The following is a 23376-nucleotide window of genomic DNA, read 5'->3' on the forward strand; positions in this document are numbered from 1 at the left end:
AGTTGGTGCTGAAAGCTCTGAAGGCCAAGTCTGAGGTCAGCCTCCTCCCCACTCAGAGGTACACAGGGCTCTATGCCTACTTCCCAGGCTAGAGGGGTAGGCCATTCTCTTTTAAAAAATTGTGTTAGGGACATAGAGAACAGACTGGTGGTTGCCAAGGGGGAGGGGGCCGGGGGACGAATGGAGTGCGAGGTTGGGGTTAGCAGATGTAAACTTTTTTTTTTTTCACTTTTTTTTTTTTTGGCCTCATCAAGGGATCTCGATGAGGGATCTTACTTCCCCGACCAGGGATCAAACCCGTGGCCCCTGCAGTGGAAGCACAGAGTCCTAACCACTGGACCGCCAGGGAATTCCCCAAGCTTTTATATATAGAATGGATAAACAACAAGGTCCTACTGTATATAGCACAGGGAACTACATTCAATACCTTATGATAAACCATAGTGGAAAAGAATATAAAGAAAGAATGTATATACGTATATAACTGAATCACTTTGCCGTACAGCAGTAATTAACACAACTTGGTAAGTCAACTATACTTCGATAAAAAATTGTGTTAAATAAAATAAAAAAATAAATTAAAAATTATGCATACATAACAGAAAATTTACCATTTTAACCATTTCTTAAGTGTTCAGCGGCTCTAAGTATATTCACGTGTTGTGCAACTGTCACTACCATCCATCACCAGAACTCTTCCATCTTCCTAAACAGAAACTGCACACCCAGTGGAACAATAACTCGCCATTCCTCCCAGCCCCCGGCAGCCACCACACTACTCTCCGTCTCTGTGAAGGTGACCAGGAATGGGCTTTTCTTGCCCTCTCCCTTCCAGCTCCACACAGGTCTGTTCTCCGGGGTTTCCCTGGCCTCATTCTTTCTCTCCCATTGCGTGACCAAGCTGCTGCAGTACCCTGCACTGGCCACAGTTTGCTCCCTGCCCTTCCCCTGGCGTTCCTCTAGGAGGGTTCCATTCTCCTGACCTTCACCTCAGCTCCACCCCTGCCTACCTGGATGCCTCCACTCCCCACTCAGCAGGTACTTGGGATCCTGCCCTGACATTGCTCTGGAAAAGGCCACCTCATCCAATGGCCTTCTCTGGCATCTTACCTTTCTTTACTATTTGGTGCTTCTGCCCACTGTCCCCTCCTTCTGTCATGGAGTTCTCTTTTCTCTTGGCCTCTGAGAGAGAGAGGAAAAAGCACGGGCTTTGGAACCCCCCGAGATATGGGTTCAAATCCTAACACTGCCCTTTACCTGCTTGGACTCTGGGCACATCACTCCCTGTCTCTGAGCCTCAGTTTCTTTATCTCTAAAACAGGACAAATCATACGGACCTCACCAGGTTGTCATGAGGATTAAATGAACTCATGGCTCTAAGTGCCCAGCACAGTGCCTGGCAGAGTGCAGGGGTCCAGCTCCGCAACTTCCTTTCCCTTTCAGCTCCTTTACTCCCCCATGTTCCTTAAACATAAGGGTTTCCCAAAACTCTGTCTATGTTTTCTTCTCTTGCTCTGGCCTTCACCCATCTATGGATTTAGATATCACTTTATATATATATATATATATATATATATATTTTTTTTTTTTTTTTCAATTTTATTTACTTTTGGCTGCGCCAGGCCTTTGTTGCTGCGTGTGGGCTTTCTCTAGTTGCTGTGAGCGGGGCCTACTCTTCGTTGCGGTGCACGGGCTTCTCATTGCAGTGGCTTCTCTTGCTGTGGAGCACAGGCTCTAGGCACGCGGACTTCAGTAGTTGTGGCGCACGGGCTTCAGTAGTTGTGGCTCGCAAGCTCTAGAGCGCAGGCTCAGTAGTGTGGCCCACGGGCTTAGTTGCTCCGCGGCATGTGGGATCTTCCTGGGCCAGGGATTGAACCTGTGCTCCCTGCATTGGCAGGCGGATTCTTAACCACTGCGCCACCAGGGAAGTCCTAGATATCACTTTTTATCTCCAGTCTGACTACTCCTCCCTCCCGAGCTTCACATCCCCAATTCCAGGTGGGACATCTCCACCCAGCTGCCTCTCATGTGCCTCCTGCCTTGGGTGACAACCACCTCTCCCCTGGGCGCCCAGGTTTGGAAACTCTGAGTCATCTCAGACTCTTTCCACTTCCTCTCCTGCTCCCACAGGTAAGCAGTCACCCCATTCTTTGATCTTCCCTCTTTGAAGGGCTTTTCCAAGGATTTTCCCCTCCTTTCCCTGGTTCTGGCCTTCATCAGCTCTCCCTTGGACCCTGATGTGCCAGCTACCCTCCAGACACTCATCTCTCCTTTCACGGTAGGGCCAATCCCAAGAGAGTTCACCCACCCTCTCCCCTCTGCCTCTAGAACACACCCCACACAGCCACTAGGTTCTCAACAGTCCTGTCACCTAGACTGTCTTCTTCTTTTGCTTCATCTATTGTTTTATGAAGTATTCCAAAATAAATTACAGACAGGACATCTCACCCTTAAATATTTTAGTATGCAACTCTAAAAAATAACTTTCCTATATAATCATACTATCACCACAGCTAACAAAATTACTTTCTCATGTCTAATCCTCAGTTTATATTCAGATTTGCCTAGCTGTTCCCAAAATGTCTTTCACAGTTTGTTCAGGCAAAGATTCAGTCAAAGACCAAGCATTATACTTGGTGGTGAGGTAGCTAAAGTTTCTACATCTTGACTTCAGCCCACCTTCCCCCACTTCCATCTGTCACCACATCCTTCCCCAGCCCTGTGAGCTGGCCAACCCCAACGTGTCATGGACTTTTTTTTTTTTTTTAATATTTATTTATTTATTTGGCTGCGCCGCGTCTTAGTTGCGGCATGCATGTGGGATCTAGTTCCCTGACCAGGGATCAAACCCGGGTCCCCTGCATTGGGAGCTCGGAGTCTTAACCACTGGACCACCGAAGTCCCCATGGACTTTGAAAACTACTCCTTTTTTACACTTGGCCCTTTCCTTGTCCCTGGAATGGAGCGACTACCCTTTTACTGTCTAAGGTCACCTGGGAGCGCACCACCCACCTCTGTGAAATCTGTTCTTTTTCTTTCTTCTCTGGGGCAGAGGCACCACCTGTCCCTCCCTCTGCGCTCATCCAGCTGCCACCAGGGGTTTCTGCCTCTGTTCACAGTGTGGGCTCGCAGAGGACAGGGCCACCAATTGCCTCACCTCGCTGGCCCTGCGCCCAGCACGTGCTTGGCAGAAACAGATGAAACTCCTTTCTTCAGCTTCTTTGCTCCTCCTCCACGGCCTGCCTGCCGTGATAATTGGGAAGCAAAGTCCAGAAGGGGCTTGGTGTGTCTTGCTGGAAGATTGTGATCCTGGAAACTGGTCCTCAGCCCAGCCCAGATCTCCTTCCTTCTGCTCTTACAGTTTCCTTCCTTGTGCACACATACTGAAGGCTCAGGAAACGGTTCTTCAGGCAGGACCAGAAGAACCTAAGGGGTTGGGTCCAGGCCAGGGGGGCAGGGGTGTTGTGGTTGGTTCTGTCCTTTGCTTGTTCACACAGCTCCTTCTGCGGACCACCACGGCCCACAGAGAGGGAGGCAGCTTGAGACCAACCCCCTCACCTTCCAGTCCTCTCCTGGCCTTGCCCTCTGGGCTGTCCGCTAGGATGGGATGGAGAAATCCAGGGGATATATGCCATGCCCGCCTTAGTGTCCTCCCCACGCCTCCACCGTTAACAGGCTGATCCAGGAGGGGTGGGAGTTGACCTCAGCAATCCTCTCCCAGAGGGAGGGACCTGACTCTGACGTGCCATGATTGGGTGGAATGGTGCTAGGAAGGGCTTCCTCCACTTCTCGGCTCACTACTCAGGAGCCCTAGACAATGGAGAAGGGACTAAGAGAGAGAGGGACAGGAACACCCACTCTAGAACGCTGGGGGATTCCCAGGATGTGAGGCTGGGGACCTTCTGAAAGTTTATTCTGCCCCCACCCGATTCCAGAGAGCCAGCAGCGCCCTCTGCTGACTCGGGGAAGGGGTGGAATGGAGCTGGAGCGAGAGGAAGGGAGTGGGCTCTGGGTGGAGAATGCAGGCCTCTTGAAGACCATCTTGTCACCTCGACTCAGCTCTGCCGCCCGGCCGGGCGCTCAGACAGTAACTTCGGGCCGCTCATCCCTCCTTTGGCTCTCACACGTCTCCTCCGTTTCCCTGAGCCAGAGAGAACCAGGCGGCGCCGGATCCCGCTCTCCTACCCCGAGGTGGCCCCCTTCTGGCGGCGCCAGAAGGGCGCCAGGCACCCCGAGGTCCTGCCCTGGGAGTCCTCTCTTTGCGGGGGTGGGCACTGTCTTACGGGCAGGGGCCACGTGGCCTCGACCGGGCTGGGGGCTCGGCCTTACCCACGCGGGCCGGGTGACTCAGGCCGCAGCTGTTCCCGCGTCACATGAGGGAGGCTGGGGCCACTCGGCGGGGGAGGGGGCTGTGGCTGGAGTCGGGGCGGGGCCGCGCGCCGGGCGGGGCCAGAGCTGGGGGGCGCAGCTAGAGAGCCCCTGAGCCGCGGCAGGAGAGCAGCGCACAGCCTCAGGGAGCCCAGGTGAGGCCGCGGGGCTCGCGCCGGCTTCCGCGTGGGGTGGGGAGGGGCTTGCCCCGGGCCTCCGAAGAGCCGCCGCGCTCCTCGCCGCTCCCGAGGCCCTTGCAACTTTGCAAAGTTCCGGAGGCCCGGGCGGAGTGGGGGTGGGGGGGCGCTGGCCGCACTTCTGTTTGGCGGTGGTCAGAGCCCAGGGGAAAGGGCCTGGGGGTCGGGCTGGGGCTGAGGACTGTTTCTCGCGACTAGTTGGGTGCGGAGGGGGTGTTTAACGCCTCGGGGCTGGAGGGTCGAGGGTGGGCGTCCGGCCCTGGCCCCCGCCGGCGCCCTGGGTTGGGTCCCGGGCCGCGGAGGCGGCGGGGCGGGGTCCGGGCTGGGCGGCGGGCGCCCCCACCCCTCTCCTGCGGGGAGAAGAGGGGGCTGGGAGACGTGGATCTGACCGCGGGTTTCCGGGTGGGAGGGGCCTGGAATGGGGGCCCCGCAGGGAAGGTCTCGAGGGCCGGCAGGGAGCTCGGAAGCCGAGATCCCCCTTCGACAGGTTCTGATCCCCCTGCCGTCCCCTCTGCCCCAGGCCAGGCAGCCATGGCTGTGGAAGGAGGAATGAAATGTGTCAAGTTCTTGCTCTACGTTCTTCTGTTGGCCTTTTGCGTGAGTGGGGAGCGGGGACGGTGAGGGCGCGCTGGCAGGGTGCGGGGAGACCTGGCTCCGGAGTGGTGAGGGCTGAGGGGCCAGGAATGAAGGCAGCTGGGGACCAGATGTGGAAGGAAAGCCCGGGAACGACCGAGGCCAGCGCGGCCGTCCTCTTCTCCTCCAGCTTTCAGGAACCTCTGAGGCTGGTTTGGACCGACAATGGCGGGCCACCCTCCCCGTAACCCCTCCGGGCCCTTCCTGTCTGGTGACCCAGTCTCTTGTGATATGGGGCAGTGGGGCAACCAGCCAACCGCCTGATGCTATCGCCACCCTCCTCCCTCCCCTTCCACTCCCTCATTTCTTGCCATTCCCTCATCACCCCTCCCGGCTGCTTGGGGTGGGTAAGGGCTCTGCCCACCTCCATTGCTCCCGTCCTGGGCTCCTGGCTGGAGAGGCTACTGTTTGTCCAGGAAGGGGCAGGCTACTTTTACCCCCTTTTCCTCCTCCTTTCTCTTCCCTGGCCTAGTTGGCTTGAGGAACCCTAGTCACAGCTGATGAGGATGTGGTGGGCATTGGAGGATAGTGAGCGGGCAGTTCTGGGAGCCCTAGAGGCCCATAGGAAGAGGCTCAAAGGAAGCACTGCTCTTTGTTAGGAATATGTGCCCTGGGCTCAAGGCTTTCTGGGAACTTCTCTGTTTGCTTTTGGCGAGGAGCTGCTTGAAGGAAGGCATGGTTCCTCCTGGTTGCCTTCTCCCAGAGAACCTTGAACAATTTCCCAGCCCTCACTGTGGGGCAAGGATGCGTCCTCCTTCTCCCCATAGTCAAAAGTTTCCTGGAGCTGTGAGAATCGGTCTGTATGGCACGGGGTTCCGCCTGTGTCCTGGGTGCACCACCGTGAAGGGCTGATGGGTTGTGGGTCTTCTGAATCCTGACCTGCCCTCCTCCCAGGCCTTTGCGGTGGGGCTGATCGCTGTGGGCATAGGGGCCCAGCTCGTCCTGAATCAGACCATCACCCCGGGGGCCACCCCTGGCTCCCTGTTGCCCGTGGTCATCATCGCAGTGGGTGCCTTCCTCTTCCTGGTGGCCTTTGTGGGCTGCTGTGGAGCCTGCAAGGAGAACTACTGCCTTATGATCACGGTGAGTGGGTACGGGCCAGCCTGGGTGCCTGGGACTGCGGAAGGGCATTTCTCTGGAGGGGGCTTGTTGGGGTGGGTGGGTGAGGGAAACCTTGGTGAACGTTCCCGAGACCGGCAGGCCCCTCTCACCCAGACTCCAAACGTGACTCCCGTCCTTTGCACCTGCAGTTTGCCATCTTCCTGTCCCTTATCATGCTGGTGGAGGTGGCTGCAGCCATTGCTGGCTATGTGTTTAGAGACAAGGTAAGCAGGGAGTAAGGGGAGGGCCTTGCCTCAGAGGCCTGGATGCTCTGGGACCCAGGTGCCCTGAATTCTGGCCTCAACAGTGCTCCTCCCTACTCCCAGGTGATATCAGAATTTAATAAGGATTTCCGGCAGCAGATGCAGAATTATCCCCAAAACAACCACACAGCATCGATCCTGGACAGTATGCAGGAAGACGTGAGTGGGGTTGCTGGGAGCAGGGGTAATGGGGGAAGGAGATTCTCATCTCCATGTTGAAGATGGAGGTTCACCTAACAGCCTTTTCCCCCATATCTTTCCGCAGTTTAAGTGCTGCGGGGCGGCTAACTACACAGACTGGGAGAAGATCCTGACTGTGACCAAGCGAGTCCCTGACTCCTGCTGTGTCAATGTCACTCAGGGCTGTGGGATTAATTTCAACGTGAAGGATATCCATACTGAGGTAGGGAGGGGGCTGAGATAGTAGGGGACTTGGGGAAGCTGGGAAATGTTTCAGGAGGAAAGAGGGACCCGGGGTGGAGGTGGAGAGGGTTGGGGCTCTGGGAAGTTTGGCGTCAGGGGTGGGGAGGGAATTTGGGAATACTAGGGGTGGGGTTAAAGGTACAGAGGGTGGGGGAGAGACAGATGGTCCAAGGAAGGTGGGTGGGAAGTTTCTGATGGTGTCTTGTGTGCCTGCCACCCTTCAGGGCTGTGTGGAGAAGATCGGGGGCTGGCTGAGGAGCAAAGTGCTGGTGGTGGCTGCAGCAGCCCTGGGCATTGCCTTTGTGGAGGTGAGAGACACCCTTGAGCATCTGGGATCTAGGGGCAGTGGGAGGGTGCTGAACAGGAGGTGCTGGCCTGGGGAGGGGAGGCCTGGTGGTGTTTGGGGTCTCTTGGGTGGGCCCCGGGTACCTTGCTTCCCTGACTCCTCTTCACCCCCATCTCTGTCTTTGCTTCTAGGTGCTGGGTATCGTCTTTGCCTGCTGCCTTGTGAAGAGCATCCGAAGTGGCTATGAGGTGATGTAGGGGGTCTAGTCTCTTCAGCCCCCTCATCCAGGGGAGTGGGTAGTATACTCCAGGTTTTTCAATTAAACGGATTATTTTTCCAGACCGAAAAGAGAGAGAGTCTCAGTTTGTCTTAAAGAGTGATACTTTATCCCTTCCCCCTCCTCATCCATGTTCCTGTCCTCTGGGACCTCGTTCTGTTTGCACCTCTGGAGAGGCAGACCTACTTTGGGGGGTGTGGAGGAAAGGAGGATTGTGCTGAAGGCATTCGTTGGGCTGGTAGTGAAAGTGGGGATCCCGAGGAGGCTGAGGCCCACTGCCCTCCCTGTCTCCTAGTCTTGTTGCTGCCAGGCTCAGTGCTGAAGGGTTCGTGAAGCCATTTCCCACGTCAAAGGGATTCTCTACAAAGGTCCTACCTGGGAGAGACCAGCCCACATCCACTGTCGACATCTTCTCCCTGGCCTTCTGCCCACCTCTGAGGGCCCAGCAACTCCTTGCCACACTGACCCTCAAGGGGGCCTGGCTCCTTTCAGGATGGTGACAAGTTGCTTTTATACCTGTGTGGCCAGTGTCTATCCTTCTTGACTTACGTTAGATAACAGAAGAATTTAAGAGGGTATTGGCTTTTTTCCCATGGAAACCACCCAGCTTGGCCTTGGCCCCTCTTCATCACCTCCCCATGCCCCCCTTCCCACTCCAAACACTGAATTTCAACCTTACTCCAGGAAGAAAGGAAACATCCAACAGTGCTCTCTAGTGGCCACCCCTCCAGGTGCAGCTTCAAAGATGCCTTACAGATGCAAGACAACCAGCACCCAAGTGGGTGCTGGTTGTTTTGCAGGTACTAAATGGGCCAGAGACCCTGGAGGATGTCAGCCTAGGTTAGTTAGGCGTTACATGGGATCTTCCACTGGGCACCTTCATTTTTGCCCACCTACAGTGTTTTTTGTTTTGTTTTGAACAACACACATTTTAATTAATTAATTAATTAATTTTTGGCTGTGTTGGGTCTTCGTTGCTGTACTTCGTTGCTTTCTCTATTTGTGGCGAGCGGGACTATTCTTCATTGCGGTGTGCGGGCTTCTCATCGTCATGGCTTCTAGTGTTGCAGGGCACAGGCTCTAGGTGCCCGGGCTTCAGTAGTTGTGGCACGTGGGCTCAGTACTTGTGGCGCACGGGCTTAGTAGCTCCGCAGCATGTGGGATCTTCCCAGACCAGGGCTCAAACCCATGTCCCCTGCACTGGCAGGCGGATTCTTAACCACTTCGCCACCAGGGAAGCCCCAATACACATTTATTGAGTGCCTGTTTTGTACCAGGCACCAGGCAGTGCCAGGGTGGGGGACAGAAATAAATCAAAGTCCTTGCCTTGAACGACAACCTCTTGCTGGAGGGCTGAGTTCAGTAGACCACCTGAGCAGGCTTGGGAAGGACCCAGGTGAGCACAGCATCCACCAGGCTGGCTGGCAGGTAGGAGGCTGGCAGCCAGAGCAGCTTGGCATCCCAGCCTGGGCTGTAGCGGGTTCTGGGGTGACGGGCAGTCAGGGCATGCTCCAGGCACTTGATCACCTTGGTCAGGTCCGGGTCACAGATCAGGTTCATGATGCACTGCTGCACTCTCAGATCTGCAGCCCAGCGGACGCTTGTAATCAGTGTCCCTGTCCCGTTCCAGCCTACCTCAGGCCCTACCTCCTGGGGCCTGGGGCTTGCTGCCCAGTAGAGGTGAGAGGGGTCCTCAGTCCCCTCCCCAGTTTGGGGAGTGGGCAGGTTGCACATGGCCTGGGTGTTCTATGGCATCCCATTCACCCTCACCCCTTCCCTGACTGCTCTACCCACCTCCTCCCAGCAGGCTGGTGCAGGCCTGGCCTTTGTGGCACTCTCATTTCCCTTCATATGCCCCTGCGTGGGCCCATCACTCACATTTGGTGAGGAAGGTCTCCCCATAGAGGGCTTGTGTGGCTGGAGGCAGCCGTGCCCAGCAGGCCTGCAGGCTGTCCTCCAGACTTTCCAGGTTTGTCACAGGGGTTCGGAAGAAGCCAGGCTCCACGATAGATACTCGTACCCCGAAAGGAGCCACGTCCCGCCTGGAGTGGGGGCAGAGGGAGGTTTCTGGGTTCTTGTCTTTATAGGGAGAGGACTTCAGGGACATGGGTAGGGAGGCTAAGATAGGAAAGCATCACAGGGTCAGTGGTCATGACAGGAAGGGATATCCCCGCTGCCCTGGGATGAGGGGCAAGTGGGGCAGAGGGAAGGAGGTATTTTTGAGGTTTGTTTTCCTTTGTATTCTCTTCTAGCATCTAGAGCAGGGACTTGAAAACTTCTTAAAGGGCCAGACAGTAAATATTTTCCACGTTGCAGATCTAAAATTAATGATACTATGTAGCTACTTATATAACCATTTACACTGTCGCCGTTTAAAAATGTAAAAGCCCTTATTAGCTTGTAGGCCAGTGGCGGGATCTGGCCTGAGAACCACAATCTGCCAACTCCTGAACTGGAAGAACCACAGTCCCCAGATCCCAAAACACAGGGTTGAGCCCCAACTGCTGGATATGGAGGGTGTAGACTGGTGTTTGCTGGGGGAAGGCGGGAGTACTCGGCACAGATTGCAGAAGTCCAAGTATAAAGTACGTGTTCTGTGATGCTGATTGGAAAATTAAAAGACAGGCATAGGGACAAAAGTAGATATTGATGTCATTTGCTGAGTGATGGCGACAGAGGAAGACTTCCTTCAGGAGGTGGGCCCAGCTTGGGGGAATCGAACTCTGCTCCTGTGTCATCCTTAAGTCTCCCTTGTGCTCTCGTGGGACTTTGAACATTATTGTCTAAAGATGAGGGGCAGGAGAATGTAATGACCAGGGTCTGTAGGCAAGCAGACCTGGGCATACGTGGCAGTGCCCCCACTGTCATGTGGTCTTGGGTAACTTATGTTAACACCTACCCTTACAGGATTTTGGGGAGAACTGAATGAGAAAGTGTTCAGTAGAGGTACTAGCTCATGGTAAGTAATAGTTGTTATTAGTAATAATAACATTAATAAGAATGAGAGCGGGCTTTCGGGGGCATTTTCTACATGCCAGGCTCTGTTGAGACCTCACATATACCTCATTTTACTCACCCACGAGGCGGGCCTTCTCATCCTGATTTAACAGAGGAGGAACAAACTGGAGAAAAGAGAGGTAACTGACTAAGGTCACCAAGCTCACATGAGAGAAGGCTGGGATTTGAACCCACAAACTCGAGCCCTAAACTGTCTCTAAGTTTCCACCACGCCCTGCTTTCATCAGCTCTGCAGGGCAGATGCTAGCCTGCTTGTTGAGTGGGCTCCCCCCGGACTGGGAACAGGGCCCTGCACCCCTCACCTCAGGCTGTCAGAGAACGCCTCCAGGCCAAACTTGGAGACACAGTAGCCCCCTCCATTGGCTGCCAGGCGGCCCAGGACACTGGTGATGTTGATCACCCGGCCCTGGGCCTGCCGCAGCAGGGGCAGCAGGGCGAGGGTGACCCCGATGGGACCCAGTGTGTTCACGTTCAGCACCCGCTGGAAATCCTCCTGTGTCTGCCAAGGTGTGGGCCCGATGATGCCAGCCGTGCCGGCATTATTCACCAGACCAAAAAGCCCTGTGTGGGGGTGAGACAGGCACAGGGTAGGTGAGGCATTCCAATGGGCCCTCTCCTTTCCAGGAGGATCTGAGCCCTGCTCCTCCCCCGCAGTCCCTCTAGCTTCCCACAGCCCCTGCGAGTGCACACCTTACGCCCCGTTCCCGGTGGCCCCCTGCCATACTCACCTGCTTCCCCGACGTGTGTTTCCACCCACTTGGCTGCCTGCCGGACGCTCTGGGGATCTGTGACATCCAGCAGGGTGGTGTGGAGTCGGGAGGAGGCCACCCGCTCGAGGTCCTCTGCCCCTGAGGGGGTCAGGCAGCTGGCCAGGACTCGGAAGCCTCTCTGGTCCAGCCTCAGTGCCAGAAGCCGCCCAAAGCCCGAGTCACAGCCGGTGATAAAGACGAAAGCATCGCTGGCGGGCAGGCTCTGCCGGTCCCTGAGCAACCACAGTGCTGCCCAGAGCGAGACTCCAAGAAGCAGAGGCAGCCACATGGCCGGACCCCAAGTGACCTGCAGGTGGCAGCCGAAGCCGGGCAGGGAGACTTGTCTAGTTTACTCTGGCCCACCAGCCCTCGGCCCTCATATCTTCCCCCTAACTGGAAGTCTCTGGTTTGAGCAGACTGAGACTCGCAAACTACAGTTCATCTAAGTAAAGCGAAGATCTGGGCAGACCCTGTATCTGTGGGTAACTTAACTAAAACCAGATGAGCTGGGTCCTGTGTGCAGACCCGCCACACAGGAGCAGAGGGATCTTGTTATCACCTCTTATCTCCTGCTAAACCAGCTGGGCCTTATTTTTGGAGACACATACGGAGCCCCTGCATTTTAGTCCTGCTGGCTCCAAGCTTACTGTGCGAGGCCGAGCACCTCACTGTGTCTCGGAACCTGTTTTCTCATCTACCAAGTGGGACTAACACCCAGCACACCCACCTGGGAACCGCGGGGGATCAAAGGGGATAAAGTGTGAGGAGGCGCGTGAAAAGCTTTAGGCTTTGAGTTATCAATACATGAACATCTTGCCAGTCTTCTCATAGCCTCCGAGCTCCCAGTACCCTGCTTACCTTCTCAGGGGAAAGCTAGCAGGCACTACGACACCTGAAGTTTCTTCTTTTGCTTTGCTTGAGAAACTTTGCTCCAGGGCTTCCCAGGCTCCCACTAGCTACCACTGAGGCCAAAGTCCGAGGCAGGTGGACTGGGTGCCAGAAGTATTAAGTGCATGTGGGGCGGGGTGCGGGAGGAGGAGCCAGGGAGGCTGAGGCCTGTGGGTTGAAGCCAGGGCTTGCTACAGGCCAGAAGCGCCCAGTGCCCTGCTTGGCTCTCTTTTCCAGTGGGGCTCCCTGACCACCTCTGTCACAGATTCTTTTCTTTTTCTTTCTTTTCCTAAATTTTTGAATTCCACAAGGCTTAGTCATTTTTTTATTTGCAGTACGCGGGCCTCTCACTGTTGTGGCCTCTTCCGTTGTGGAGCACAGGCTCCGGACACACAGGCTCAGCGGCCATGGCCCAGGGGCCCAGCCGCTCCGCGGCATGTGGGATCTTCCTGGACCGAGGCATGAACCCGTGTCCTGCAGGCGGACTCTCAACCACTGCGCCACCAGGGAAGCCCCGTTTTTTTTGTTGTTGTTTTTTGTTCTTTTTTTAAATTTATTTTTTGGCTGCGTTGGGTCTTCATTGCTGTGTGCAGGACTTTCTCTAGTTGCGGCGAGCGGGGGCTACTCTTTGTTGCGGTGTGCGGGCTTCTCATTGCAGTGGTTTCTCTTGTTGCAGAGCACGGGCTCTCGGTGCCCGGGCTTCAGTAGTTGTGGCTCGTGGGCTCTAGAGCGCAGGCTCAGTAGTTGTCACGCACGGGCTTAGTAGCTCCCCGGCATGTGGGATCTTCCTGGACCAGGGCTCGAACCCGTGTCCCCTGCATTGGCAGGCGGATTCTTAACCGCTGCACCACAAGGGAAGTCCTGTCACAGATTCTTAAGAGGAGGGATCTATCAAGGATGGCAGCTGCCCCTCTCTGTTGGTGACCTTGGACCTGTCACTCCTCCCCCTTCCCTGCCCTGAAGTGCTCCCATGCCCAAGAATTAATCTCCCAACTGGTCCAGACTCATGACACTGCTTAGCACCAGGCTGGGAGAGGCCGTGAGCACGTGGAGAGGCAGAGAGCCAGAGCTGGACCAGGCCTGCTCCCTGTCTTGTTTCTCCTCTGCGGGAAATGGAAGTCCTGGGTTAGGAAGCTTGGGACAGGGCCCCCTGCCCTTCTCTGGGGAGGGGTGGGAAACTCCCACCCTCTGCTTACCCAACAGTACCTGCATCAGGTATCAGGCCCAAGGAGGAGAAGAGAGTTGAGCTTGTAAGAGGAAGCTAGTTCCAGCCTCTACCCAAAAGGTACCATTGCTCAGAGGAAGAGTCTTCGAACCTTCCATTCCTACCCCCCACACTGAGCTAGTAGCTCCTTGAGACAAACACAGAGAAATGGAGGCTTGTGTTTTATTCATGGCCTGTCACCCTCCTTCCTGCCCGCCTGGGGGAGGTAGGAGGAGTGGGGGAGGGGAGGGCAGTGGGGCTAGGAGGGGGCCGACTGCAGCTGCCCTTTGTAGACGTACTCCAGCGCGGTGGCAATGGTGCGCATGTCCAGCTCGATGCTCCGAGCCCAGTTCTCCACATCCCCGATTTCCTGGAAGGTGGTGGTGGGGTGCGGGAGTCCGGGAGTCAGGGTGGGTGGGGTGTGGCTCTAGGGGATGGATGGGGGCACTTTCATTCCATCCCCTAGAAAGGGCTTTGCGTGGACCCACCAGCTGCTTTTACTTCTCTAGCTTCTGTGACACTGGGGCCATAGATTTCTAGGGTTTCTGGGACGATCCCCACTTCCTCCTCAACCCCAGGCCTGAGGTGACCCCACTGGAGGCAGCCAATGGGGGCGCAGGATGTGGCTGGAGACGTAGGGAGCGTGGCCTACCTTGAGCGCCTGGTTGAAGTTCTCCACCATCCCGATCCACTGGCCTGTCTGCTTGGCAAACTGGGCAGCCTGGACCTGTAGGGTCTTCACCTCATGGTCCAGCTTTCTCTGGTTCATGTAGGCCTGGGCCACGCTAGAGGTTGCAGGAGGAAGGAGGTCAACTCGCCCAGCTGGTGGGGAGTGGTCTCCAGAACTGATACCCCACTGCCAGAGTGGGAGGCCGGTCAGGAGTCAGGCTGGAGAAAACCGTGTGATTTTGGCCATTCCTGGATGTGAGGCAAATGACTACGATGTACATGCAAAGGAGCCCGGTCCCTTCCTTCCATTACCAGGATTCCCAGGAGAGCCTAGCCGGGAGCTGACCAGAAACATACCATTTCCTACCCCCAGAGGAGTTCTTGAAGCTGGGTGAGAAAAGGGAGGGTTAACCTGGTGGGGCTGAGGGGGTATCACTGAGGAAGAAGCTGGGAGGGAAAAAGGGGCGTGGGGAAGCTTGGGAAATCCAGCGGCAGGGACACATCTGGCAATGATTGGAAGGCCAGGGATCCATGCGAGAAGTTGGGAAGGGAAATTGGGCTCCTCCCTGAATCTGGGGTGGGATGGGAGAGCAACCCCCTCCCCAGGAACTCAGGGTCAAGGGAAGATATCCCAAGGGCTGCTTCTTGGCTCTCTCTCCCAGTCCTCCTCTCGCCCACACAGATGAACGAACACACACACACTCTCTCTCTCTTCCTTCTGCTCTAGGCAACAGGTTTTCTATTCTCCTTGATCATGGTTGCCTGCAGTTACATTACTGCCCCAAGGCTGGTATCCCCGCCCCCCGCTCACCCCCCCCACCCCGCAATAACTGTGCAATAACTGTTCCCCCTTGTTGGCTGATGAATCTTTCATTCCCCACCCCAAAGCTCTGGGTCAGCTGAGAGACTCCACATCCGCTGCCCCCACCCACTGGAATCTGTGGAGACTGGAGGGGACAAGGGGATGGGGCGGGGGGGTGTCTAGAGAGTGGGAAGGACACCTGACAGGGGCTGAGATAGACTGAGCCTTTGTTTTCCTTTCTGGGGAATGAGAGGAGCTGTGGGCAGCAACACAAAACCCTTTCTAATCTGGCTTTGGCTTAGCTGCCCTCTAAGCTGAAAGTGGGGTGGCCCCTAGCAAAGGAAGAGAAGCAGGAGAAGCCTGGGCCAACCACAGAGCAGAGCCCAGGAGGCACCAATGTGGGAGGGAGGGAAGGCACAGACCCTGTCCCTTCTCTCTGGGGGACAGCTGGGTCACAGTACGGGGTGTTGGAGGAGCTGAAACAGTCATAGCAGGGTGCTCCCAATGCTTCAAGATTCCCCTGGGAGTTCCTGAACTCCTTATTTTCCCTGTTGACCTCTTGCTTTCTCTCATTCACACTGCGTGGAGGGAGAGGCCTGGAGGGAAGGGAGATCAGAGGCCCCAACCACAGCCTTCTCTCCCTCTAATCTTCCCGAGATGAGCAATGAAGGTGACAGTTCCTTCCTGGTTCACTTGGGTGACTCAGTCTCTGACTTCACAGCCAAGCTATTCGACTTGCCCTGGGGTGGAAGGCATCATACTGCCTCCTTTCTCCCAACAGATGGCCTGGCTATCAGATCATCATCTCTCCACTTTCCTGGGTCACTTAGGGTCAAGAGACAATGTTCTTTGCTCCTTCCCAAGTCACTGGTCATTACTGGCATCCTCACTTAGGACCAAAGCAAGGGGTGGTCTCTGGAGACCCAGAAGGAAGGGAAGTGACAGCCTGGCTCTAAGGTGGCTCCTGGCATAGGTTCTGCCCTCACCCTCACCAGCTGTGCCATCTCTTTCCTGCCAGCTGCTCTCCAGGTCTGCCAGAGGGTGGGAGGTGGAGAAGGAGGGGCTGGGAAGCTGTGGTGAAGGACGGTGCTCTCCCTCCTGCTGGAAGTGACAGCTGGACTTGGACGGGTGAAGAGAGGTGGCCAGACGGCATCAAGTTGTGAGCACCAGGGAAGTTATTGTTGGGAAGGGGAAATCTGGCTGCTTTTCCAACCACCGCAGCTGTTCCTCTCTGCCCTTGTTAGGGGTCAGAGCTGGCTCAAGCCTCTCTCCATAAAAGTTAAGCTGGGTGGGAGGAGGATAGGGGAATGAGCAGAACATCTCATCTCCTCAAGAGCAGTCTGAGGGCTAGACCTTGCCAGTGCCTAAACTTGGGGGGGGCGGGGTTGGTGTTGATGGGAAGAGGTTCATACCCCACATTGAGGTGATCCACCAAAGCTTCTGTCAGGCAGGTCGCTGCAGTGATAGCCTCTCGCCTCCTCTTCTCTGGGTGGAGGGGGAAAAAGGATTAGACTGGAGACTTGGTTTTTTGAGGGGTGATGCTTAAGTTTCCCCCACCCATTCATTACTATTCTGCTAGTTGTGGGAACATTTCAACTAATCTCAGAGTGCCAGAGCTGAAAGGACCTTGCAAAACATAAAGCAAGCCCTTTCATTTTAGCGGTGAGGAAACTGGTACCCTGAGAACGGAAGCGATTCGCCCGGGGACGCTAACGAGTCTGTGGCAGCGCCCAGGACTCCAGCTTCTCAGGCACGCTTTTCCCCATGTCTTGGCCTTAGGATTGGTAACTCCAGGATTCCCAGCCCGGATTCAGGAAACAAGGGCCCCACCCCCATTTCGGTGGTTTCAGGCCTCCAAGAATCCCAGGTCTGCCGGGTCCCCAACACCCGCTTCCTTTCAGGAGCGTTCCTTCCCACTTCCAGGATGAGCGGCTCCCTGGACCAATCGGCAGAGCGTTCCGTGACAGAGGGCGGGGCTAGGATGCCGCGGAGACAGCGTGGGGGGCGTTGCCGTGGGGGACTGGAGCGCTGCTACAGACCAGGGCCCGTTGGCAAGAGAACGGAGCTCCCCAAAAAGCTCCTCTAATTCCCTCTCCCACGTGCCCGTGCCCACTGGCCTGCACCTTTCCTTGGATTTGGGCCGTTACTCAAGGTCCAGGCTCCGGGCTGAGGCTAGGCCGCGGCGGGAGAGAAAACGGCGGACTGGATATTTGGCTCACCCTGCAGCTCCTTGCGTTCATTCTGCTTGGCCTGGTGTTCTTTCAGCAGGCGGGACAGCATGGTCGCGGCGGGCTGGGGGCAGGGCGCGCCCGGCCCCCTCCGGCTCCCGGAACTGGAACGAGCGGCTCTGCTCCCGCTGGGCCCGGGGTCACGTGACTGCAGTGTCACGTGAGGCCCGGAACCGCCCTCCTTTTGAGACTTGGGGTGGTAGGTAATGAGGGTCTTGGCTGGGAAGGGAGGGGATAGTAGGGCCAGGTGAGCTCTTGTCTTTATTGGGAGCTCACTTTTGGTGAGTGTGGGAATGTGGGTTTCGTACCCAAATTGCAGAACCAGTTTTTAATCTCCTCTGGATCTCAGGCTCCCAGGAGGGTTGTTGTTGCCAGGCTGTCCATCACGGTTCGGTTGTTGCGGGAGCAGAGGCTCCCAGGACTCATTGAAATTCTTTGCCTTCTCTGGCCGTTCCCTCCTGGCAGCTCTGGTCGGTTTTCAGTTGATCCTCAGCTCCTCCCTCAAGGGGGAGAATGCTTTCCTCTCTTCCAGCTCTCTCTCTTCTCACCACCCCACCAAAGTCCCTCGGCTCTGGCTGCTCATTGTCCAGAAGAAACATTTTAGGCCCTTCCAGCGGCCTCCTAGGGAGCTTTGCTAATTTAGCTGGCTATGTGTGGTGAATGTGCAATTCCATCTCTGTCCTTTTGTGGTCAGGGAATGCAAACCCGTTTATTTCAGTCTTACCAGTAGAATAAGCTGCTGCCAACGTAAAAGGTAAATTATATGACACCTCTCTGAACTAAAGAGAAATGCTTCTGGGATTAACCCCAACAAGAAAAAATTATAAACATCAGCAACATATTCTTGCTATTACAACATTCTCTCTTGGTGTACTGTGCACTGACGTGCCGGGTGACTTTGGGCAAGTTGCTTATCCACTCCGGGTGTTGGTTTTCTCCTTAGGAAAATTAGAAGATCGGATTAAATCAGTGGTTCTCAGCCCTGGCTATACATTAGAATCATCTGGGGAAGTTTTAAAAAATATGCCTTGGTCGAAGACCAATTAACTAGATCTCTGAGGGTGGAGGCCTGGTATAATTATTTTTTTAAAAGCTGTTCAGGTGATTCTTTTTTTTAAAAAAATTAATTAATTTTTTGGGCTGTGTTGGGTCTTCGTTGCTGCTCGCCGCGGGCTTTCTCTAGTTGCTATGAGCGGGGGCTACTGTTCGTTCTGGTGTGCAGGCTTCTCATTTTGTTGGCTTCTCTTGTTGTGGAGCACAGGCTCTAGGCGCGCAGGCTTCAGTAGTTGTGACTCGCGGGCTCTAGAGCACAGGCTCAGTAGTTGTGGCGCGCGGACCTAGTTGCTCCGTGGCATGTGGGATCTTCCTGGACCAGGGCTCGAACCTGTGTCCCCCCCCCCCCCGCATTAGCAGGTGGATTCTTAACCACTGCTCCACCAGGGAAGTCCCATTGATTGATTTAGAATAGAACATTCTTGAATTTTCTGAGTCAGAGTTGAAGATTACGGATTAGTTCACTCAACTCTTTGCAGACTAGCATCTTAAATCCCAGGATGTGTACAAGTGTCAAAGGATTAGTGAGTTAAAATGGTTAAGTGGCAGCATAAAGCAGAACATTAAGTGCCAAAATAAAAACTCTGAATAAAAAGTGTTGGATACTGTGCGTATGTGTCTTTGCTTCTATGTGTACTTCTTTAACAACATATCCTGAGTGCTTACCATGTGTGAATCACTTTCCGTGTATTATTTCATTTAATTCCTGGAACAGTCATGTGAAGTGTAATAACTGTCATCCCCAGTTTGCAGAGGAAGAAACTGCAGTACAGAGCAGTGCAGTGATAGAGCTCATAAGTGGTCTAGCTAGGATACAGACCTGGGCTATCTGAGGCCAGAGCTTGAGTGTACCCACTGTACCATACTACAGAAACCATGGGAGAGAACCCAGGAGGGGGAGGCCCAGAAGCACTTTTGGGGACGGCCCCATGTCTCTTGTCGTTATACCTCTCTATGCTTGTGGGGCATCAGTTGGAGGGACTCCTGGTAGTGGGGGGAGTGTTTGGGAAGAGGCTCCGCTCCAGAGAGGAGCTGATCAATAGAAGCGGGAAGAGTGAGAGCATTGCAGGGCAGCCTGGCCCAGTCCTCCCCCACTCTGGCTTTCGCTTCCAACCGCAGTGAGCCAGCAAAACAGAGGCAGACTGGAAGATGCCTGGTGCCTCACTCGCAAAGCTGGGAAAGAAAGGCAGGGGTTGGCCGGGGTGCCAGAGAATGGTGACAAGCGGATTGTTAAAAAAAACAGAGGGCAGGGGCTAACGAGGGAGGGTTGGTGTTGGGGGTTTCAGTGGTGAGTCTGTACTGTTAAGATCAGGATGACTCATGGAGAGTGCCAGGCTCATCCTGTATTACCCTCACCCCATTGGTACAACTGCCTGACATTTTCACAACGGTATAGAGGCTGCCAGGACTCTGCGGACATCAGCCCCGCCCTCCTCTCCCACACACTGGCTGTTCCTTTGCCCTAGAGCTGGGCAGAGGACATGGGTGCCTGTATCAGGGGACTCCAGTTGATCTCTCCAGGGTCATCCTCCACCTACTCTTTTTCTGGGCCCTTGTTGCTCACTGTCTAACCTAAGTGTCTACTGTGGTTGAAACTCAGCTCCACCTGCCTTTGGTAGAGGTGGACACTGGCTGCATGAATATCTGGAGAATGACTCTTGAAATTTGAAATCTCTTTCTGCCCACCTCTGCTTACAACTTCCCACTCAGATTATTTTTCTCTTAGAATAAATGAATGCAACTCTATACTCTTTTTGTCCACTCATTTCCCTGTTCTTTTGAGGTGTCTTTCAGATAGCTTTAATTAGCAAGCTCCAAGCTGACTAGCCGGGCCAAGCCTTAGGGCCGGATGCTGCTGAGCTGTTAGGAGTTGGGTGAGGACTGAGGGAGGACATGGTGTGAGTGGAGAAGGCTTCTCATACTGGGAAATCTGGCTGGGCTTCAAGAGGGGGCCGTTGGTGGTGTGGCCAAGTTCCAAATGTTGGTCTGAAGCCAGTGCTCAAAGAAAAGGGGCCCTCAAGACAGTCTAAATGGCTCACTGTGGGAAGTGACCTCACAGTCCTTCTCCCTAAGACGCAAGGGGTTTCCCTGGGATCCTCAAAGACCAGAGCGGTCAAGTCATTTCCCCACTGACTGTCCTCAATCACGTTTATATTCTTTCTCTCCCAGCCACTCCCATAGTTCGAACTTTGGTTCCAGCCAGAATTCAGAGGCTAGCAGAAGGATTCCAGTGCTGGAGAGGTGGGTGGGGTGAGAAAGTCCTCATGTATGTTGGGGAGGAAGAGGCTGACCCTTGGACATATGCTCCAAGGCTCTGCTGCCGATGAGGTATAGGGAGAAGTTAACCCTGCAGTGTGTGTCCCGCAAGTGTCTGCTCCTAAGCTAGAGACAGCAGCTGGGAAATGTGTGATCTGGAGTAGGTGAAAAACAGGGATCCCTGTCAGAGGGGAAGAGGGCTGTTAGAGGGGGAGGGGCTGCCAGACAAGGGCCAAAGTCTTTGCTGGGTCTGGAATCCATCAATGTTTAAAATGTTTTGAAATTATTTTGAAATGGTTGTAGACTCAGAGGAAGCCGCAAAAAAAATAGTGCGTGAAATCCTGTGTACCCCTTCCCCCAGCTTCCCCCAGAGGCGGCATCTTATATAACTGTAGCACAACATCAAAACCAGGACGCTAACACAGGTACGATACTGTTAACTAGCCTACAAGCCTTATTCAAGTTTCTCCAGTTTTTTTTTTTTAACATGCATTCATTTGTGTGTGTGCATAGTTCTATGCAATCTTATCCCACGGATAGGTTCGATAACCACCACCAAAATCAAGATACAGAGCTCTTCATCCCCAGGAAGGAACTCCCTATGCTATCCTTTTATATTCACACCTCCACCTCCCCCATCCCTGTACCCCGGCAATCACCAATCTGTTCTTCATCTCCACAGTTTTGTTATATTAGTGGAAACACATAGCATCAGCATTGGTGTTTGTTTTTTTTTCTTTTGCCGTGCTGCAGGGCTTGTGGGATCTTAGCTTCCCGACCAGGGATCAAACCCGCGCCCACCGCAGTAAAAGCGCGCGGGGTTCTAACCACTGGACCACCAGGGAATTCCCAGCATTGGTTTTAGTTTAATGATTTCCTGAACTTTGAACTCAAATACAAAAGTCCTCTAGCAGGTTGTTTATTCGAATATTAAACTTGTTCCATTCTCTGGATTCCTCCGGCTTCTTCACTCCCCCTTAACCTGAAATACTGCTCCCCACTCCAACAATCTGGTTTCATTTCTCCTTTAGGGAAAATCTACACATCTACATTTACTAGGCTAGTCTGGGGCTGGTCTGGGAAAGGGAACCTCCCTCCGTTTCTCGGCTATTTATAGCCAGGCTAATTTTGGGTGGCCTGTCTCTCTCTCTTCTTTCCTGCTCCTTCCTCCTGTGGCGGGTGAGGTGACTTCTCAAATATTTGGGCAGAGGAGGTCAGAAGCAGATTCTTGGCGTCTGATTTCAGCCTCGGATTTAGCAGGAGCCAGTAGAATAGAGATGCAGGGAGGCAAGGATTGCAGGTGCAGAGAGAGAGGCAGCTGGGGCTCTGAAGGCATTTTGACCCCGGTCGGATGTTTGGGCTGAGAGTCAGGAGTCTGGGTTCTATCCTGATTTTACTCCTCTGCATTCTCCTAGCAGCTCTTCTCCATTGTCTGGGCTCTGAGATAGAAAAGGAACGGAGAGTGCATATCTGGGGGATAGTAAAAGTAGGATCTAGGGGCCAGCCTGCTGAATTACCTGGACAGCACCTGTTTAGAGGTGTGCTGGTCCCCTGGAGGGGATGGCCACAAGTGTAGTGTTGCAAAAATGGAGGCCCAAACTTTCAAATGTGTAGAAACTTACACAGGGCAAGGATTGTCCCACTGGGCAGCAGAGTGAGAGCCTATTTAAAAAATTAAAAAATAATTTAAGTATAATCCTGGAAAAAGAAGTAAGAGAGACAAAGGGAATATGGGAAAAGGAATTAGGGAGAACACATATTGGAGCTTTGAAGACAGGGAGGGAGAACAGAGAGTCTTAAGGATATGATAGTGTTTGGGGGGCAAAGGAAATACTAGAGACATTGAGAAATAGTCTAGAAAGATTCCAAGTGACAGAGACAAGAAGGGGGATAGAGACAGAGCTGGGGATGAGACAAAACAAGAGGGTGAGAGAGAGAAGGGAGAAAAATGGAAAGATGGATATACCCAAGACCAACACCCAGTAAGAAAGAGAACCAGGGACGGTATGTGGCAGCAAGTGAGGTTCCAGTTGTGTCAAATTATTTCCTGTCTCTCTTCTTGGCCCCATTTCTGGATTAGAGTTATAAATAGCACAGTTGGAAAATGTCCTCCCCCCCTTTGCCTTTGTCTCAGCCTGGGGGGAAGGGAGAGGCAGAGGGGCAAGTCCCTGTGCACATCCCTGGGAAGCCCCACCCCGATCCTGCCTGGGCCAGCGCAGGACCCTGTCCCCTCCAATCCCTTCCCCTTTGGAGGGTAGGAAATGTACGGTTCTGGGAAGGATCTGGAAGCCAGAGACATCTTTCCCATCTCTCTCCCTCTTGGGGCCAATCTCTCACATTTTTGGCCTTCTTTGACAGTCCATGCTTTCCCCCCAGCTTAATTTCCTCTTCCTATATCACCCTCAGTCTTTTCCTTGTTTTCTCCCTTCATTCCGTCCTTGTTGATCAAACTCTTACCCTTCTTTCTCAATCTCTTTTCTCTTTCAGTTTTCTTTCTACCTGCCTCCTTTGTTCCCCTCCCCAGGCCTGATGAGTTTTTCTTTCTTCTCGCCTCTCTTTTCCTCTGCTTCTCTGAACGCTGACGATGTGTGTGTCTAGCAGAGCCGTCGCCACGGCCGGACTCTGAGAGGTGGGATGGGATGGGGTGGGAAATGGTTTGATTCAAACAGCAGGAGAGGTGCTCTGTGTCCATGAGGAGAAGGTAGCATTAAGGGACCACTCCGGACTCATCTGCATCTTTCTCTCTGCATTTCTCTCTTCCCAGACTGCCCTTGAGCCTCATCCACTTCCCATCTCTTACCCGTCCCGCCCCCCGCCGCTCCTCTTTTTCGGCGCCTTTCTATCCATATTTCTCACTCCCTCCCCGTTCCCAGACGCCGCCTCCACCGCTCGCGGGCTAGGGCAGGAGTCGGGGGAAAGGGAGAGCGCTGGCGGGGGCGGCGCCCGAGGTGGGGTGGGGCT

The 23376-nt window shown here is 54.3% G+C and overlaps 3 protein-coding genes across 6 annotated transcripts; 1 reads left to right on the plus strand and 2 right to left on the minus strand.

Moving 5' to 3' along the window:
- The first annotated feature begins 4348 nt into the window (after positions 1 to 4348).
- CD63 (CD63 molecule) lies at positions 4349 to 7619 on the plus strand. Of its 2 annotated transcripts, XM_032647053.1 has the most exons (8): positions 4349 to 4523; positions 5086 to 5162; positions 6093 to 6281; positions 6449 to 6523; positions 6626 to 6721; positions 6828 to 6965; positions 7210 to 7293; positions 7463 to 7619. In XM_032647053.1, exons 2-8 carry the CDS (start codon positions 5097 to 5099, stop codon positions 7526 to 7528), a joined length of 714 nt encoding a protein of 237 aa, XP_032502944.1. In that variant the 5' UTR covers positions 4349 to 4523; positions 5086 to 5096; the 3' UTR covers positions 7529 to 7619. The 2 variants fall into 2 exon arrangements, with proteins under 2 accessions (XP_032502944.1, XP_032502945.1); XM_032647054.1 differs by lacking the exon at positions 5086 to 5162 and having other exon boundaries at positions 4457 to 4523.
- Positions 7620 to 8768: 1149 nt separating this feature from the next.
- On the minus strand, positions 8769 to 12605 carry RDH5 (retinol dehydrogenase 5). 3 transcript variants are annotated; one of them, XM_032646842.1, is made up of 5 exons: positions 12174 to 12605; positions 11295 to 11622; positions 10869 to 11127; positions 9427 to 9590; positions 8769 to 9131 (listed from the first exon to the last, which is right to left on the minus strand). In XM_032646842.1, exons 2-5 carry the CDS (start codon positions 11602 to 11604, stop codon positions 8908 to 8910), a joined length of 957 nt encoding a protein of 318 aa, XP_032502733.1. In that variant the 5' UTR covers positions 11605 to 11622; positions 12174 to 12605; the 3' UTR covers positions 8769 to 8907. The 3 variants fall into 3 exon arrangements, with proteins under 3 accessions (XP_032502733.1, XP_032502730.1, XP_032502731.1); XM_032646839.1 differs by having other exon boundaries at positions 11295 to 11641; XM_032646840.1 differs by having other exon boundaries at positions 11295 to 12605.
- Positions 12606 to 13570: 965 nt separating this feature from the next.
- Positions 13571 to 17267, minus strand: BLOC1S1 (biogenesis of lysosomal organelles complex 1 subunit 1). Its single transcript, XM_032646843.1, has 4 exons — positions 17098 to 17267; positions 16291 to 16363; positions 14060 to 14192; positions 13571 to 13777 (listed from the first exon to the last, which is right to left on the minus strand). The coding sequence occupies exons 1-4, from the start codon at positions 17156 to 17158 to the stop codon at positions 13667 to 13669; spliced, it is 378 nt and encodes a 125-aa protein (XP_032502734.1). The 5' UTR covers positions 17159 to 17267; the 3' UTR covers positions 13571 to 13666.
- Between the last annotated feature and the right edge of the window lie 6109 nt (positions 17268 to 23376).

The sequence above is a fragment of the Phocoena sinus genome, chromosome 10, assembly GCF_008692025.1.
Source record: "Phocoena sinus isolate mPhoSin1 chromosome 10, mPhoSin1.pri, whole genome shotgun sequence".
NCBI classification, from domain to species: Eukaryota; Metazoa; Chordata; class Mammalia; order Artiodactyla; family Phocoenidae; genus Phocoena; species Phocoena sinus.